The 18,255-nt window shown below is 40.3% G+C and overlaps 1 protein-coding gene across 16 annotated transcripts in view; it reads left to right on the forward strand.

Annotated features, from left to right (window-relative positions):
- BAZ2B (bromodomain adjacent to zinc finger domain 2B) overlaps positions 1-18,255 on the forward strand; it is a 242,880-nt gene that overhangs the window by 153,564 nt on the left and 71,061 nt on the right. For all 16 annotated transcript variants that reach the window (XM_067549392.1, XM_067549391.1, XM_067549407.1 and 13 more), the window contains 3 exons: positions 10,720-10,930; positions 16,931-17,023; positions 17,144-17,205. In XM_067549392.1, the coding sequence (XP_067405493.1) occupies positions 10,720-10,930; positions 16,931-17,023; positions 17,144-17,205 (366 nt within the window). The remainder of the gene's footprint in view (positions 1-10,719; positions 10,931-16,930; positions 17,024-17,143; positions 17,206-18,255) is intronic.

An 18,255-nucleotide genomic window follows, 5' to 3' on the forward strand; every position in this document is an offset into this window, starting at 1 on the left:
ACTCTGTTAGGGATGATAGTATAGATGGCTTCAGCACTATTATCACACCTCCAAATAATACATCCTTAAAAGATGTTGAGCTCTCCAATGGTCTCAGACTCCACACATACATTCTTATGTCTGGATTGTCCCCAGCTTATAACAGATGGGCAAAGGGATGGGGGCACAAAAGGCCTTCTCCCTTGTGCACCCTTATAGGTACAATGCTAAATTCTGTTGGATGTGCAAACATTGCTCTCTTGTAGTTCCACTGTTGGTTGGTGTAAAAGATCGGGACCTGGCCCCATCTTTTCTCCAGACCATATAACAGATCCGGTAGGGTACTAGGAATGCGCACACACCATACCAGATGAGAAAGTGGTAGAGCAGGCTTTGCAGTGTGCATGCCTCAGGAGCCTCAAGAGGATCTGTGGATGGTTCATCCAGAAATCTTCCTAAAGCATACCACTAAAGCATTACTCCTCCCCCCAGACCTCACTTCCAGGGTAGAAGCTAGACTCTGACGCTCGATATGTAACTTTGTAATATACATTGACTTAGTCAAAGACCAAATCCTGACAAGCAAACAGGAAGAATTTTCAGATTACTTAGATTGAAACTCAAAGCTGCTACCTTAATCTTGGGTGGAGGAGGGAGCCATTTCAGAATCTTGGAAAGCCCTAGCAATATCTGCCTTCTGGAGATATTAGACATAGAGTGGATCTTACAGGATGTTTGTCTTTGGAGAACAGTACTTACAGGTAAGTAATTTAATACTTTAGTCACTAGGGAAACACTTTTTTTTATTTTTAAACTGTAAAGTAGATGTGCTTGGGATAACATTACCTTTGTTAAGAGTAATGTTTGTTCACAATAACGACATTGTCATACATCGTAATTTTCAAATTTTGTGTGTGTGTGTGTGTGAGAGTGTGTGAGAATGTATGGATGTGCTCTTATATATGTCTATATATGTTTATGCTTACAAGCCCAAATCTTCCTAATTTTATTCTATACCTATTAGTACTTACAAAGCATGATCCTAACGTATTCAGTGTGTATTGTGATTACAGAATGTCTATTCTGTGTCACTAGCACGACTTTTCTTATAATTTTTCTGTCTTGAAGGTAACTTGTGAGTGTTATATTACCTAACTTTAAAGTATGCCAACCAGCACTGGAGAATACAGACTAATCTGGTCCATTTCAAACGAAGGCCATGAGCATTTGCACTTTCCAGACTTAACTGGCATGTGGATCTTACATTTATGTTTTTTCTTGATTTTTATCTGAAATACCAGTAAAACTGCAAACATTTTAAATACTATGTCTAGGTTTCTTTTAACTAGAGGTTTTGGTTGTCTCTTAGTCTACTCACTAGATTTAGCAGGAGTGTTTTTTGTCTGTTTTTTTAATGACGAAAATAAAAGTTACCACTCCTAATTGGCATTATTTTTTACATGTGGCATCAGTCCAGCTTTTGAATTAGGTAATTTTTAGTGTGTATATTTTAGTTTTTCTATTCTAATCCATATATTTTTAAAATATGGAATTAAATAGAGCATGTTGCCTAAGAGCCTATTGTGATTAAAAATGCTAAAATTGTATTTATACTTCATATATCAGATTTCGATTCATTAGATTCTCATGTAAACATTTGAACTAAACTAATTAGTGCTAACATACCATTTACAGTAAGTCAAACAAAAATTAAACTAATACTTAATGAAAATATCTGTACATATGTTACTGAAATTTAGTGTCCTGAAAGTGCCAATACTTTATCTTTATTGGTATCTAAAATTATCAGAGTTTTATTCCAGAAATTTGCTTATCAAACACTTTTTTCTTCCTGCTTCCACCTCCTCCATTTTCTATAGTTCTTGGCCTTTTACTGCTACATTTCCCTTCCTTCTCTCTGCCTTTCTTTGAGTTCTGTGGCATATCATAATCCAGGTTATTGTATCAGTCTCATCTGATTGTGAGCATTGGGAAGTTCAAATTGAAAGACAGAAAAAGATGCATTGAAACTAATTATAGTTTTGATCCTGTACCCAGTAAAATCAGCAGAATTCTTGCTCGTGACTTCAATGTGATATATTTTCTGAAGTTTTTCTTGATATGAAAAGTAGCCTCCAAATCACCTTGTAAAACTTAAACTGTCTTTTTTTTTTTTAATAAAAGCCAGAAGCACCAGATAAAAAGTTAATTTGGAATAAATGATGACTTGGTATCTATACTGTAAAATTCAGAATATTGTTTGATGAGTTGTAGAAGGTAGCACATTCCAAACTAAATCTTCCAGGTTGAAATCCAACTAAATTTTCCTACTGCATTGACAATGGCATTTCTGAATGCTTTGAAGTACAATGAACTTAAAAAACAATTTGAAAGCACGGTAATCTCCTAAAGTTTCTTTTAGCTCAATCGAAGATTCTTTTCCTCATTGAAAATGAAGTATGTATATTTGAGGTACATAATAAAGAATTTCTATATTAAGAAAGGAATTGATATAGTTGGCATTTACAGTACATTTTTAGACTCATACCCGTTTTGTAAAAAAAAAAAAAGAAAAGAAAAAAGTACATCATCTTAAACTAGAAAATTAGGAATTAATGGTGACTTGAGCCAAGCTATTTCATGAAAATATTAATAAATATACGGAATTAAGTTATAGAAATAAGTAACTGAAACATATAGTATTAAGGATAGAAACCATCATTCATCCTTATCTGTGGCATCTCTAACTTCGTGCCATAATTAAGGAATTAAAAATGTCCCTGTGTTTTTCTCTGGCAAAATAAAGTGTTGGGAAAGCAAAAAGGTGGGATTATGATTTGTTTTTAAAATGTAATTTTGTCGGGTTGGAAGAACTTTTTCTTCTATGAGTGCTAGTCCATATACATATTCCACCGTTGGTGAGTGCACATCTCATGTGCATATGTTAGAGAATTGTCCAATTGGCAATATCTGTGGGGGTGGCACGTAGGACCTTGCTCTCCTTTTGTGTTCCACGAGTGTATAAAGAACAGAGATGCTTTGCCATGCCTCAGTTCCTTCTCTAGAACCCATGATACATATCGGAGCAACTCTCTTCAAATTTACCTTCACTTCGGTTTCTAGTTAGTGTTGTGAGTTTAGTCAGATAGTTGCACCTGGAAGCCACAGGGAACAAAGCCCTTCCCCAAGGTGACAGGTGGTGCGGGACACTATAGCCAAGCACAGCAATTCCCTGGGCTTCAAGAACTGCCCGTCCTTCAAAGCAGTTGTGTTTATGAATGATGGACACATAAGGTGTCTGTTTTGTCTCAGTGAGGGGCATGCCTGGGAGTACTGTGAAATCTGCAAGTCCTTCCTGAAGTGGACCCAGCGCTCGATGGAGGCATGCCTGAGGCCGATGGAGGCAACCTCAGATTCCAGGCATCTACGCCTGTGTGGGAACAAAGGTAATCGAAATGGGCCCCAGAATAGGCTTCAAAACTGTCTGAAGCTGCCTTGCCTTGAAGACATAGAAGGTATGTCTACACAGCAACTACACACCCATCACTGACCTGTGCCAGCTGACTCGGGCTCACAGAACTTGGGCTGCAGGGCTGTTTCGTTACTATCTAGACGTCTGGGCTTGGGCTGCAGCCTGGGCTTTAGGACCCTGCGAGGAGGGTGGGTCAGGTATAGGACAGACTTGGAGTGGAAGCTTTCAAGGAAGAAGAGGCAGAGATCACCCTCCCTGATCCAAAGTAAAGGCCACATGAAACAACCAGGCCACTGGACACTAAGGGTGCCTCAAAACTTAGAAAAAGTGCCCTGAGCACTAGAGCCTGCACCCCCAGTGCCACAGCTGTATTAGCCTCCTCAGTACCATCATAGTCACAAATGTCACTGGCTATCTCAGTACCTGGTAGAAGTTTGATTCTGGTACCGGCCATCCTGATGCTTTAAGCACTGTTACCGGCGCAGCACTGCCACACCAATCTGGTGGGGCTCCACCACTCAGGCTTCTTTTCCGGGGCCTGTACCCTTGTGGCTATTGGAGCCACACTCATTGCTGATGCCTTCCAGATTCCTGGACCTGGGGGCTTCAATGTTTCCAGCACCCAGTTATGTTCCCCCTTCACTCATGGGATGGGCACAGTCTTTTCCAGATGACTGCGCTGTCTTGTCCTCTGACTCTCAAGAAAGCCAACTGCTGTCCCCAACCTATTCCTAGGACTCAGCAGTCTTGATTTCTCCCAAGAAGTCGAGGTGCATACCCATGATTAAGGGGGGTGCGTGGTACTGATGTGGCACAGTATGAGGATTGCTGGTTCCAGATACTGTGGGCCTCGTATGCCTTTTGATTGTGGAATGTGAAGCAGGTGGCCCCATGGAGATCTCAGTACTACCCAGATCTGCATGCTCAGAATGTCACCCACGCACCTGAAGCTTGACCCATCACTGATGCACCCCCAGGGCCACCCAGTGGCCTCAGTGCAGAGGACCCAGGATGAAGGGCAAATGCTACTAGACACAACTTCATCATCATCATCGGATGTTGCAGTTCTGTTCATACCTGATATCAGGGTCCTTGGTAGTAACAGCAGCCAATGAGAGAACCCACTAAAGCCATCAGAAGTTGACTCCCCAGGATAAAGAAGTGAAGCACCTCTACCTGCTAAGTCAGAAAAATTCTTCTACCTCGAACCTCCAGGTGATGATCTCTAATGACCCAGCAGTCCTGGCAAAATATGACCATGTCAACAGGTATGCTTTGAAATGCTTTATTGAGAGACTGCTGCAAGATTGCAAGGATGATTTCCAAACTATTCATACAGAAGAATGTTTGGTAGCCTGGACTACCCTTCAGGTGGTTTGAATGTGGCAGATACAGCCTCCAGGTCAATGGTGACAATGATCATAATGCACTGCTTTTCATGGCTGGATTCAGACGGCATATCTAGTGAATTACAAACAGAAGTTGAACACCTACCACTCAACGGCTGCTAGCTATTCCACAATAAGACTGACAAGGCAATAAAATCCCTTAAGGACTTCAGGGCTAAACTCAGGTCCTTGGGCATCTACACCCTGGCTACCCTTCAGGCTCCGGCCTTATTAGTGGTGACCACCAGTTTTTCACTACAGGCTGTCTGAGCTCTTAGGTCACGGGCAGAGGTCCTCAAGGAGGAAACCCAGTTGTGGCACAGTAGATCCCATCACACCATTCTGCTTAGGCACTGACAAGGCAGCAAGTTTCACTTGGTGCAGAGGACAGCATACCATGTATTCCACAATGTCTGCCTTCGCCTCCTTTTGGCAACTGTCTGGCTCACCATCATCACACCAGGTGCAGCATCACCTCAGACCTGTGGGTATTGGAGGTGGTCCAAGAGCTATACCATTTAGTTCCTCTCCCTTTCACCCAATTACTTTCCCTCCCTGGCCCTTTTCAGGGATGCCTCCTAAAAGAGCTGCCTTTGGCAGGAGATGCAGTCCTTCTTTTCTTTGGGTGTGACAGAAGAGGTTCCCCCTTGGTAGAGGGAAAGGGTTTCTATTTGAGGTATTTCTCATCCCCGAGAAGACTTTGGCCGATATTAGGCCTGAATATCTACATCAGAAAACTGAAGTTCAAGGTGGTCTTTTTCATATCAGTCATTCCCTCCCTAGATTAGAAAGTCTGGTATTCTTCCCGCAACCTCAAGGATGCATATTTTCACATTGCAATGGAATAATCATGCAGGCACTTCCTGAGGTTTGTGTTCAACGACAATCACTGTTAATATGGGGTTTTGCCTTTCAAGCTCTCCACAGTGCCCAATGTGTTCACAAAGTGTCCAGTGGTAGTGGTGGCTGCCCACCTCAGAAGGATGGCTTTACCAGGCACTTCTCTGATGATCACAAGTGATGGATACACCAGAGGGTCCTCCAGAGCATTTTTCAGTAATGGGGGGTTCTTGCACATGAATCTTTTTGTGACAAGAGAGAACAACAAATGCCACCATTTCAGATGCCTTTCTCCTACCATGGTCAGAGGGGACTGTTCTATGCATTCCTTTCCTTTCCCCTCCATTCCAGAGTACCTCAGAAGGTCTTGCTGGAAAAGGCCAAGGTAATCTTTATAGTCCCATCCTGGCTGAGACAGACATTGTGAGACCTCTATGATCCCTCCCCTCCCCACCAATCACTCTTCCCCTGATTCCCAACTTTCTAAAAATGGGAACATGACTTTGCATCTGAGTCTGAGCTCACTCCACCTGACCATGTGGATGCTTGCTGCTTGATACCAGTGGAGATATCCTGCTCACAGGGTGTTCAGGGGCTTCTCCTTAGTAATGGGAAGGTTTCCCCTAGGGTCCATCTACTTCTCCAAATGGACAAGGTTTATAACTGGGCACAACAGCACCAACTGTCCCCTATGCATTCAGGGATCCAAGAGGTCTTGAAGTACCTGTTGCACGTGAAGCACTCCAGACACTTGCTGAGTTCACTGTGGGTTCATGTGGCCATTTTGGCTATCCACCCTGAAACTGACCAATTCTCAGTCTTCTTCCAACACATGATGAAAAGCTTCCTGAGGGGGGCATCTCAAGGATATATCTGCCAGCCAGGGACTGAGTCCCAGTGTGGGACTTTAACTTGGTCCTCACAAAACGGATGATCCCGTGGCTATATGCTTGTTGCCCTGTCTCTCCATGAAAATGGCCTCCTATCATGGCAATGATGTCTGCCAGGAAACTCAGGGAGCTACAGGCCATACTGGTAGAACCATCTTATACTGTCGTCTACAAGGACAAAATATCTCTGAGGCTGCATCCCAGATTTTTTCCTGAAGTAGTGTTGTTATTTCCCATCAGAGGCTATTTCCCATATTTCCCAAAGCCTTGCTCTGGGAGAACTGAACAGAAGTTGCACATGCTGGATGCATGCAAAGCTATATTGTTATAACTGGACAGGACAAAATTATTCCAGAAGTCTCCTAGGCTGTTTCTGGCTTATGTAGAGAGAATCAAAGGAACAGGCTATGCTACTTGGAGGATATCAAACTGGATTTCCCACTGCATCTCAGGACATGTTTACCAACTAGAAGGCAGGTAGCCGCATGAGCCCATTCCAGCAGGGCTCAGTGGCCTCCCTTTGGAGCCTTCCTATTTCCAAGGCGGTGACTTGGTCATCCATACACATGTTCACAGAATACTGTGTTGGTGCAAGTTGCTAGGGACAATGCAAGATTCAGCTGATCTGTGTTGCAGTCCATACTCAGAGACTCCTCTTTCTTGACCCAGAGAGAGCAACTGCTTGGAAGTCACAAATACGTATATTTATTAGCACTCTAAGAAGAAAAAGAGGTTATGAACCATTATGGTAACTGATGTTCTTTGAGAAGCCCAGAAGCCAGGACTGGACAATGGATGATCACTCAATAAATTGCCCTGGTCTTTCCATTTCCTCTCAAGCATCTGGCACCAGCCACTGTCAGAAGACTGGATACTGGATACCATTGGTTTGACTCAGTATAACCATTTTTATGTTCTTATGAGACGTGTAGTCTGTATACATATTCTACTACCTGCTTGCCATGCCTGCTGCTTTGGAGTCCTGAGGTCACAGATTCTCAGGATAGTGAAGGAACTGCGGCAGGGTGTTGTGACTCACTCTTTATGTCCTTGTGGAATGGCGCATGTGCTGCCCTCATGGTTACTGCTGAAAAGAAAATTCTCCAGTGTGTGTACATTGGACATGCACTCCTCAACTGTGAAATACGTATGCAGATTACATATCTTGAAGAACTTCAGTTACTGTAAATGTAAGTAAGTACCTTTTTTCTGTTCTGAAAACATCTTATGTTGTGTCACAGCTGTGAAATACATATTTTGATATTATTCAGATTACTTTTATCCACTACCTGGGAATAGGTCTTCTGCTGTCTGTTTAAAAACAAAAAACAGAAAATAGATGTATGTCTATAGACAAACGTGTGCGTGCGTGCGTGCGTGCACTAGCTAGTGATCTGAATTCAAGACTGGGAGCTAGGAACTCTGGTCCTGATCCTCAGGTGTGTCAGAGCATCATAGGCTTTAGGGGTATTACTCTTGCATATGAGTAATGTCAAGGCTGATAGGAGTGATGGGATAGAGTGATTTGCACTTTGGCAATCCTTAACTATGTAACAGCCTTAATTGTCCATTACTAACTAAAATTAGCGTAGTCATAAGGCTGTTCTAACATGGGCTATAGCTATGCCTTTACTGCAAACAAGTGTGTTTTAACATTGATTTATCTATCTTCATGTAAAATCTTAGTGGAGACAAGGCATGTAATTTTGAAGATACCACTGAAAGCTGATTCTAAACTATGTAAGAATCTAAATGGAACAGCCAGTTTCCTGTTTTTGAATAAGTAATGGTTCCCAGAATTCATCAACTTCTAAAATGACTCAAATTGACAACGAGATTTCTTCCAGCTTTTTCACAGTCTGTGCTTACTCATCCAACATTCTACGGTACTTCAAGAAGACCAGAAAAAGATGATTCATTTAGACACTTGTTCTAAAACAATGTCATGTCCTGCAAATATCTCATGTTCTGCATTCTAAAGAACTAGATAAAATAGGCACAGGAGCAGTGTGTTAGCTGGTGTAAGTCAACATTCCATTTGCAGTGGTACTATCTTGATTTACACCGGTGGGAAAATCCTGCCCATAGAATCAAATGGGATATTGAAAGGCAGATTCCATATGGCTTTGCTTACTTTTGATGATCAAGAATTTTTCAAAAGTTAATGTATTTGATGGTAGTGTCCCTCAGTTTGTGGTGTTTTTTGTGGAAACAAGTAGAAAAGGAGAGCAAACACCAGTACAGCACAGTCTCAACTACCCCTTGAACCATGACTAATATTTTTTCTTCTGTTTTTGAGTCTTGTTCTGCATTTTTCCCCCTCAGTTACAAATAAGCATATGAAAAGTTATCTGCTAGGTTACAGATTGGTATGAACAATAAGGAGAGACAGTATATAGTTCTGTTTACACAGCTCAAAAACACAAATAGAGACTCTGATAAACTACAGAGGGAGATCCCTGAGATATTAGACCTGTAAAAGAAAATATAAAAATAATAAAATAAGCGGTACTCCTGCTGACAGATATTTAAAATACTTCTTTGGCTCAAGTGGTACAGATACTGATTTTGGATCGAGACGTCTTAAGTCAGTTTTTAACAAGGATGGATTCTGCACATGATGTTGGAGTCATACTTCAAAATGCCTTGAAGAACCTAATATCAGTTAATGTATGCCTCTTGGAAGATCCACATGCTAAGTACAATATGGTTTCTTGTGCTATCTTACTTCAGAATGGTTTGAGACTTGAAAAATATCAGTGCAATTTCTATTAGCAGCTGCTTTTGGATGTGAGGGTCTCATGTTAAAATGTTCCTTTTACAGAATGTTGTATGAAACATTTCTTAGCATATTATGAAAGATTAGCATAAATAATTAAAATATAATTGACAAAATAAATTAACAAAGCACATTTTGTGGATAATCATCCTTGATTTTCTTGTTTGTGCACTTATTAATTCCCAAGTTCAGTAATGCAAATGAATGTAGTTCAACTGTATTTTTTTAAAAAGTAGGTGTGATTGGCTTCATAGTTGCTCTGGCAGACATTTTCAGAGTCCCTGACAAGCTTTCATTAAATAAATAATGGTGAGCTCCCTGAAGTATTCTTAGCTATCATTTCTTCCTATCATTCCAAAAAAAAAAAAAAAAAAAAAATGGAAAAGCAGTGAGAGATGCCACAGTTCCAAATAAATCTAACTCAATCAAGCAAGATCAAATAGATCAAGCAACTGTTTTAATTAATAGACACAATATGAGGTGTTCCCCCTTGTGTCAATTACATGAAAGTTATCTAAAAACTAACTTCTTGGTGTTATAGCAACAGGAATTTAGGATGAGGATAGGGGCCACGAGAAATTTAAAAGTGTTTAATTTAGTGCTTCTTAACTTGTTCATTGAGACTGTGCAATTTCCAGATCTTTGAATTAAGGTCATAGAGGAGATTCTAACAACTTGAAAACTTTTATTAGTTTTTAATTTTAATTGGCTGACAAATTAATTTTCTCAGTAGGTGAAAACTAAATTGTATTAAATAAAACTGCAAGGTAGAAATGAGTTTGTGGTTTTTCCATTTATTTATCATAAAATTGAGAGATCCAACTCTCAAAAAGTAACAAGTAAAAGTCAGTCAGTTCTCCTGCTTTTCTATACGTTGTTTTCCTTATATTCTATAAATTTCAGGAAAACAATGGTCATTACATATAGCCTGCCAAATTTTTAACCATCACATTGACTAATGGATAATGCAGGTGTAGTAATGAAATTTGAAGTTTATAGGCTAAGGTAAAATCTGTTCTTCTGCCTAACCTACTAAGTTGAGGAATGGGCTATTTAGGCAAGAGAGATCTAGAAGCAATACAGTAGTGGCACATGTGTAATAACACAATGATGTTTCACTGAGTTAATTAGCTCTGAGATCTTGTAAGTTTTAGTGGTAAATTGTACAAATGCTTGTGATAAATCCCATGATGCCTATGCAATTGCTCTGTGTCGCCACTGTCATTCTAATACTGACTTTTGTGTTTTTGTGTAAATATATTTACATATATAGACATATGCATTTTTGCATGTATGACTAGATCTATGGATATGTGTTTTGTTTTGTTTTTACTTTTGTTTATAATGGCTGTGAAATATGTTAATTAAAAGGGTATGCAGTGGTGTCTTCTGAAAGAAGAGGAAGTCATTCCCCGTATCAGAGCTATGGAAGGTCGTAGAGGACGACCACCAAATCCAGATAGACAGCGTGCTAGAGAGGAATCAAGATTGAGGCGTCGCAAAGGCCGACCTCCAAATGTTGGTAGCACTGAATTTTTAGACAACACCGATGCCAAGTTGTTAAGGAAGTTGCAAGCTCAAGGTAAGACATTTTTATAGTTTTCACAACCTGAAAGTAAGTCTATGTTGAAAAGATTTTTGATTTTCCTAAAGGCAAGTATTAGCATGTATTTCTGCTACTGTACGTGCTTGCAAATTGCTTTTTGAAATCTTATCAAAAGTGTGAACTGGACCTTCAGTTTAAAGCCAAGTTGATATAAACCTGCTTTAAGGAGGGTGTGTGTGTGTGTGTGTGTGTGTGTGTGTAATAAATGAATAAGCTTGGACATATTAACTTTATTTACATTTATACAATGTATTAAGAGCAGATATTTGGGTACTACTGATATTTTTTTTTTTTTAAAATACATGAAAATAAACACCCTTTAATTCCCCCGGATAAACTCAAATACTCAACAGCAGCATAAATAGAAACTAAAATTAGTGGACCACACACACAATCCTATCCTCAGAGGGCCCTCACCCAGCTATAAACAGCACTTACGTCCCAGGAGAGAAAAGATGGTGCATTGAGGCAAAATGACACCAATAGGCTGTAGAGACAACATTGTGCAATTTTTGCATTCTAAAGGGCCCTTTTTGTTTTCTGACTTTTTGTTACATATGTTCTCGAAACACTTGTTCTCATTCTGGGAATTAATTATATCTGAAAATGTGACTAAAATGGATTAGCATTTTTAGCACAAAGTGTGGACAATATACTTCTGTTGCTATAAAAAATTCTTTTTGGAATATTCAAATGTGTGTATATATAGTAAGACATCAGGGAATTCTTTGAGTGATGGTCAGCATGTGGATTCCAATATGGGTGTGCATGTGCGACATGAGCCAGAGCCAGAACTGTTGAAAGCAGTGTCCATCGACCCATGTGCACGCCTTGCATCGACCGTGTGGTAGGTCTGAGGACTTATGTGGCTGCACGGGTCGATGCCCCCTCAGTTTCCTCTTACCGCTGCATGGGTAGAGTTAGAACATCCTTCTTCTCCTCCTTCGAACCTGAGTAGCAAGAGAACAGAAATGTTTTCATTAGTAATTAGAGTATAATTAGATTATAGTCTTAGTTTTGGTTTTAATAAAAAAAGGTTAGTTAGACAGAGTTATACAAGTTCTCTTCCCCCTCTTCTCCCCTTTTGCGGGGGAGTATGCCAAGACAAGACAGTTTTAAGAACTGCGCTACATGCCCTCAGTCCTTCTTGGTGAGTGAAGAGCATCAATGCTATTTATATTGTTGGGGTGAATCCATCTGTCACTCCTTTCCCTCAAGAACCCTCAAGGTGAGAAATTCAGGCTTCGGAAATTCCTATTGGAAGAAGCAATGCATCTGCATGCACACCAGGAGGTGGCACTGATGGACCCACTGGAGCGCTCAACAACGCCAGCAACTCCAGCGCCACCAGCTGCACTAGCAGCTCTGACATCACCGGCCAAAACACATAGAAAAAAATATGGCCATGGGCACAAGGGTGGATCCCCGAGAGGGACTGCCTGTAAACACCGCATTCCCTCCCTGAGCCGCAATCAGCCGGATGAGAAGTTGCCTGTGGACTTGGCGGCTCTGGCGCCCAAAAGGGCAAAAGCGAAAAAGAAATCAAAACACACTGATATCGCCCCTGCGAATGCCACCGGAGCCTCCATGAACTACAGACCATCACCAAGCCCACCCGGCCTGGTATCACGCACACTGGGTCGCTTATGACCGTTTACCCCCACGGCAGAACTTCTTTGCCGATGGAGGACTCTGCACACAGGGAGAGACAGTTCCATCTGGCTCCCATCTCCAGCTGACGAACCATTATTGCTGTACCACCCACTGGTACCACCATATGTTACTGCTTTGCTGGTACCACCGTTCCGCAGCCTCCACTGGCCCCGCTTGCACCAATGGCACCGAGCTTTTGGACTCCGACTGGTCCTCCAAACTGGAACACTTCTCCCCAGAACGCAGCCCAAGACAACATTACGCGCCCCTACAAGTGCAACCACAACAGTAGTGGTTCAGATACCCACAAGACCCACCCATAAGATCAGACCACAGACCTTACTGGCAGGGATGGGACTTGTACTATGACCTGGCAACAATCTCTCATCCCCTGTCAGTATATACTGCCCCATCAGTATCCGGGGAACAGCAGTGTCACAGTACCGCCAGAACCAAGAGGACTGACACATCTACTACCTCCCACAGGATCTTCTTCATCATCGGATGAGTTCATCATTCCATCAGCCGCATCTTCACTGGATGATTGTGGCCAATATCAGGATCTCCTAAGACACATGGCAACAATCCTGGAACTGCCAGCAGAAGATGTGATGGAATTCCTGGACATTCTTCACCCAGCAGGCCTATACAAGATCATGTTACCAAGCCACAAGGCCATCCTACAGCGAGGGAAAGCAATCTAGCACACCCAAGCATGCAGCACTCCAACACCCAAGCATGCGGAATGCAGATACTTTGTCCCAGCAAAGAACACCAATTTCTTATACATTCACCCACCACCCAACTCACTAGTGGTCCAAGCCGTGGTGCAGCGAGGTAAACAGCAGCATCCCAGAGCCATGCCCCTAGACCAGGCCGCAAAAAAGGTAGACTTTGTTGACTGCAAGATATATTCATCCGCCGGCCTCTAATTCCACATAGCCAGCTATCAGATCTTACTAGAAAAATATGACTTTCAATCTTATTCCAGGCTATTCAGGAATTCCAGGCCTCGCTACCAGAGGAAAAATTAGGGGAATTCTAAGGTTTAATCAAGGAAGGCAAACAGGTCTACAAGGTCTCGCTCCAGGCGGCTGTGGATGTGGCAGATATAGGAGCTCAATCCCTAGCGTCCGGTCTTATACTAAGATGGGACTCGTGGCTACAGACTCCTGGATTTCCAAAAGAAGTCTAGACAACCCTAGAAGATCTGCCATTTGACAATCAAAAGTTGTTCAGATAAAAGCCTTCACTCCTTGAAGGACTCCAGGGCCACACTTCGATCATTAGGCCTTTATACCCCAGTACCCACAAGATTCCAACATAGGCAAACATATTGACCTCAGTACCAATGCCGACCCACTTACCAAGCCTATCAACCTTACCCTCCACGTCCACAGGAACAGTACTGCCACTGGCAACATTTGCAACACTCCTAACACTCCCTGCTGCCACACCTGTGACCTCTACCCCTCACCAATGCCTGTGTCAACACTTTTGACTTTCAACTAGAGAAGCGTGAACCCGTCTCCATCCTGACTTTAGCCCTCCCCCCCTTTGATTCGGAGGCCATCTTGCTCCCTTTTTCAACAACTGGAGCCAGATCACCACTGACCGATGGGTCCTAGACATTGTACGATGAGGTTACTCCATAGAATTCCATACCTTTCTGCCTTGCCACGAGCCATCAAGGCGGACACAACTCGGATCCATCTTCTATGAGAGGAGACCCTCATGTTGCTCCAGAAAAGTGCAATAAAACGAGTTCCCTCCCACTATCGGAACCATAGTTTCTACTCCCCCTACTTCCTCATTCCAAAGAAAGAAGGAGATCCTCGACCTATCTTGGATCTCTGAGCTCTCAACAAATTTATCTGCAAATTCCTCTTTAAAATAGTAACAATGCCTCAAATCACCCTTTCCCTCAAATATGGGGCTTGGTTCATGGCTCTTGAATTTAACCCCGGCCTGGGACCTCAATCTAGTCCTCTCAACACTTACAACACCCTTTTAACCCCTATTTTCCTGCTCCCTTACCAACCTGTCTATGAAAGTAATCTTCCTAGTAGCTATTACCTCAGTACGAGAGGTTAGTGAACTAGTGGCCATGATGTCAGACCTCCCCCTTTTACTCTCTTCCAAAAGGACAAAGTCTCCCTTCGACTTTATCCTAAGTTTCTTCCTAAGATAGCCTCCCATTTATAAAAAAATACTTTTCCCAAAGGAAGGACCAGTAGAACATTGCACAGCTGTTTAAGAATTACTGCCCTTTTGTCATGATGATATTGCAAAAGTATTTTCTTAAGAATAGCTTCTTAGCTGCACGTTTCCTTGTCTAGTTACTACTCCTTTTCAATATCCAAAGAGTGGGGTTCTATGTAATTCATCCAAAGAATGAAAAAATAATTTCCTACTAATCTTGTAACTTAATTTTTTTGGTAGTAATCTTCTCTAAAGATCCACACTCTTCAATGCTTCTTGTACCGTTAAATATGTCTCTCAACGGTGTGGTCAACATTATGGAGCTAGGGTCAAACTCCTGAAGCTTAGGTAGATATAAAAGGATATTAACCAGCAGTTGGCACATGGTTCACGGCACATGCTATCCTTTCTAGAAATTCTCGTTTCAATAGTTTGATTTCACAAGCTAGCACATGTGAATAGTTCTAAAGAGTATGCATCTGTAAAGTAAATTTTCTGAGAATAGCTTAATTTCTGTCAGTAAGTTAATTTGTATTTTACTTAGGATTCTTGTGTGGTGCGGTAAAATAGTATTAAAGTTGTTATTGTTTTGTAATTGTTGCTATTTGCGTATGATTGTTTGTTGGTTTTTAATCGAGCCCACATGTCCCAGTTGAATGTTCCTACTGCATCAAAAAGATAGTCATCTATGACTAGTACCTTTACCAGTCTTTCAGGAGATTAAAATAGCTTCAAGATCATTTATGATTCACAATTATGTGAAATAGAGCTCTCATGATGAAGCAGAAGGGTCTATTTTTTGAGATTATTCTTTGGCATTGAGTGGCTGACTGCATAAAAATTCACATCCTTAAATTCTACAGCTTGAACAAACAAACCTTCAATACTCTGTTTCATAATACCCAGTGTAAGGCCAGATCTTTCCTTACAAAAGATATGAGAAGTTATAAGTACATTTTTTTGTTTTGTTTTTCTTTTGTTCCCCACCCCCATGATTCTATGACGACTATACCAAAATGCAGTTAGTGTTGGCCTAGCTCTGCTCCCATTGAAGTCAATTGGAGTTTAAGCATTGACTTCAGTGGGAGCAGACTTACACCTATCCTGAGTGTTTGAAAACCCCACTGTATATATACAGTACCCTCTAAAAATTTCTTTTTGTCTATACTGCATCTTTAAATCCTTTTACACCATCTCTCCCATTTCTGGTAGAAAACATAAGAATTTTTAATCGTTTCAAATATCACTCTTTTCTAATTCAGCATTAGAAAAAGGGATATGAATTTTTTTTCCTTTTCTGTAGTATTTGCATGAAATACTGATGTATTCTCTTAAAATATACTTTAAATTTTTCCTCTGTGATTGCACGATAAACTCTACATAATCTGACATTTTAGCTTTTCTACTTTTTTTAGCCAGTAGACCTCTTCACTGTTACGCCACTCATTCTGAGCTCTGCTGTTTTACGTCCTAGCCTTGTACCCTGAAATCTTATTACATTTTTCCATACACAGAGAGCAGCTAATACTGTCGGTCTAAATTACTTCTGTTTTAGATTAAGATAACAGTAAGAATGAACAAAAGTAATGTCTCTGTGACCCAGATTGATAATTTAACTCACTTCAGCACCACTTTAGTTCACAAATAATCCAAGAATAAGATACTATTCAACATGAGAAAGAGTGTCAAAATCTAGCTTTATGAGAGTGTACTGTGTGGTATGTGCTATCTGAACACTCTCTCCTGGGATTGTTCAAGAAGGATTAGATGTTTATGTGGAATAGTTTATGAAGTGACTGAGATGGGTCAGTATTTTTTATCCTGATGTTACCTTTTGATTGAAAGCAAATAATTTACGTTTTTCAGAATTATACATAATTTTTGTATAGATAACAGAAAGCATCCATGTTCATTTGAGAAGCTGTTATATGTATTTGTTTATATAAGACATACTGGTATAAGAATTTTATATTTAAACATTTCCAGAATAAATATGCGCAAGACAAACTCGCTATTTTCTTTGTCTCCTTTTACTTTATGTGAAAGTCTGAAAACACAGGTTAGATTGTTTGTGAGACAATACTATGATTATGTGCTTAATATTTGCTCTTTGTGTTACAGAAATAGCTAGACAAGCAGCACAAATAAAGCTTTTGAGAAAACTTCAGAAGCAGGAACAGGCTCGAGCTGCCAAAGAAGCAAAAAAACAGCAAGGTAAGTACTAAACCTCTAAGAGATTGTGCATACTTGCAGATGAGTGTTAGAATTGTCGATATTAGGTTACTGTTCTTCAGTCATTGTCTGCTGATGTTGTATTTTTTGTTTTACTTGTAGCTATTATGGCTGCTGAAGAAAAGCGGAAGCAAAAAGAACAGATAAAGATAATGAAACAGCAGGTAAATTGTGTGTTCGTTAAATAAACTCTATTTTGTTTATTTAAACTCATGCTTTCAATATATTTGATAGATTATACAGTGTACTTGTTAAAATTTGAATTTGTTAATTATCTAATTATAAAGAACTGTGTTGTATATTATTTTGAAAGCCTAGATTGTGCAGCCCTTACTCATGTTGGTGAACATGTCCCTTGAGTGGTCATGTTGACTTCAGTGGCACTATACATGTGAATAAGTGCTTACCAGTGTGAATAAGGATTGTGCTGCTGGCTGTCCAGTTACATGCTCACCTACTATACGGTTCTGTAAAAAGAAATAGTAATATTGCTGCTTATGCAAACATTGAAACAGCTCAGCCAAAACTGCTAGAGAGGAAACTGTCTGCCAGTGGTTTTGGATTGCTTAAGAATAATTATATCTAAACATAATGATTAATTAAATTATACATTGCTTGCTTTTTAAATATAAAATTACTGTTAAATATTGTTATAGCAAATGTTCTTAACCATATGTAATACTTTCAACATCAGGAAGATTTTTCATATTTAGTCATTAATAAATTAAGCTACTTGTGGAAGCAGGTTTTTCATCATTTGAACAAATACCCCAGTAAATGAAGTATTAAATGAATGGTTTTGAAGCCAGAAATTCTAAAAACAATTATTTTACTGCCCCAAAATGTTCCTATCTGGGTTTCTCTGCATTCATTCTATTCCCTGCAACACTGACTGCAGAGACCTAAAATTATGTTCATTGTTGAATGACAGTGTTGGGAAGTCCTGTTTGATTTCCTAAACTCACAATAAAAGATGAAATTCTTTTCTGGTGTAGATGGGCAGAGCTCAGTTGACTTGGGTTGAGTTTTGCCCATTTACAATGGCAAAGAATTTGGCCCAAATAATCTGTCTGGAGATATTTTCACATTTTCAATGATAATGTGTCCAGTTCTCATTGCTCCCTAACTTCTGAAATAGTGTATGCTGCACATTGTATTTTTGAAGAAAGTATTTAAATTATTGCTCTTTGTGTTATTTTAAGTTCTGTATTCCT

The sequence above is a fragment of the Emydura macquarii genome, unplaced genomic scaffold (genome assembly GCF_026122565.2).
Source record: "Emydura macquarii macquarii isolate MOO-44397 ecotype Brisbane River unplaced genomic scaffold, CSIRO-AGI_Emac_v2 contig_1253, whole genome shotgun sequence".
Taxonomy (NCBI): Eukaryota; Metazoa; Chordata; order Testudines; family Chelidae; genus Emydura; species Emydura macquarii.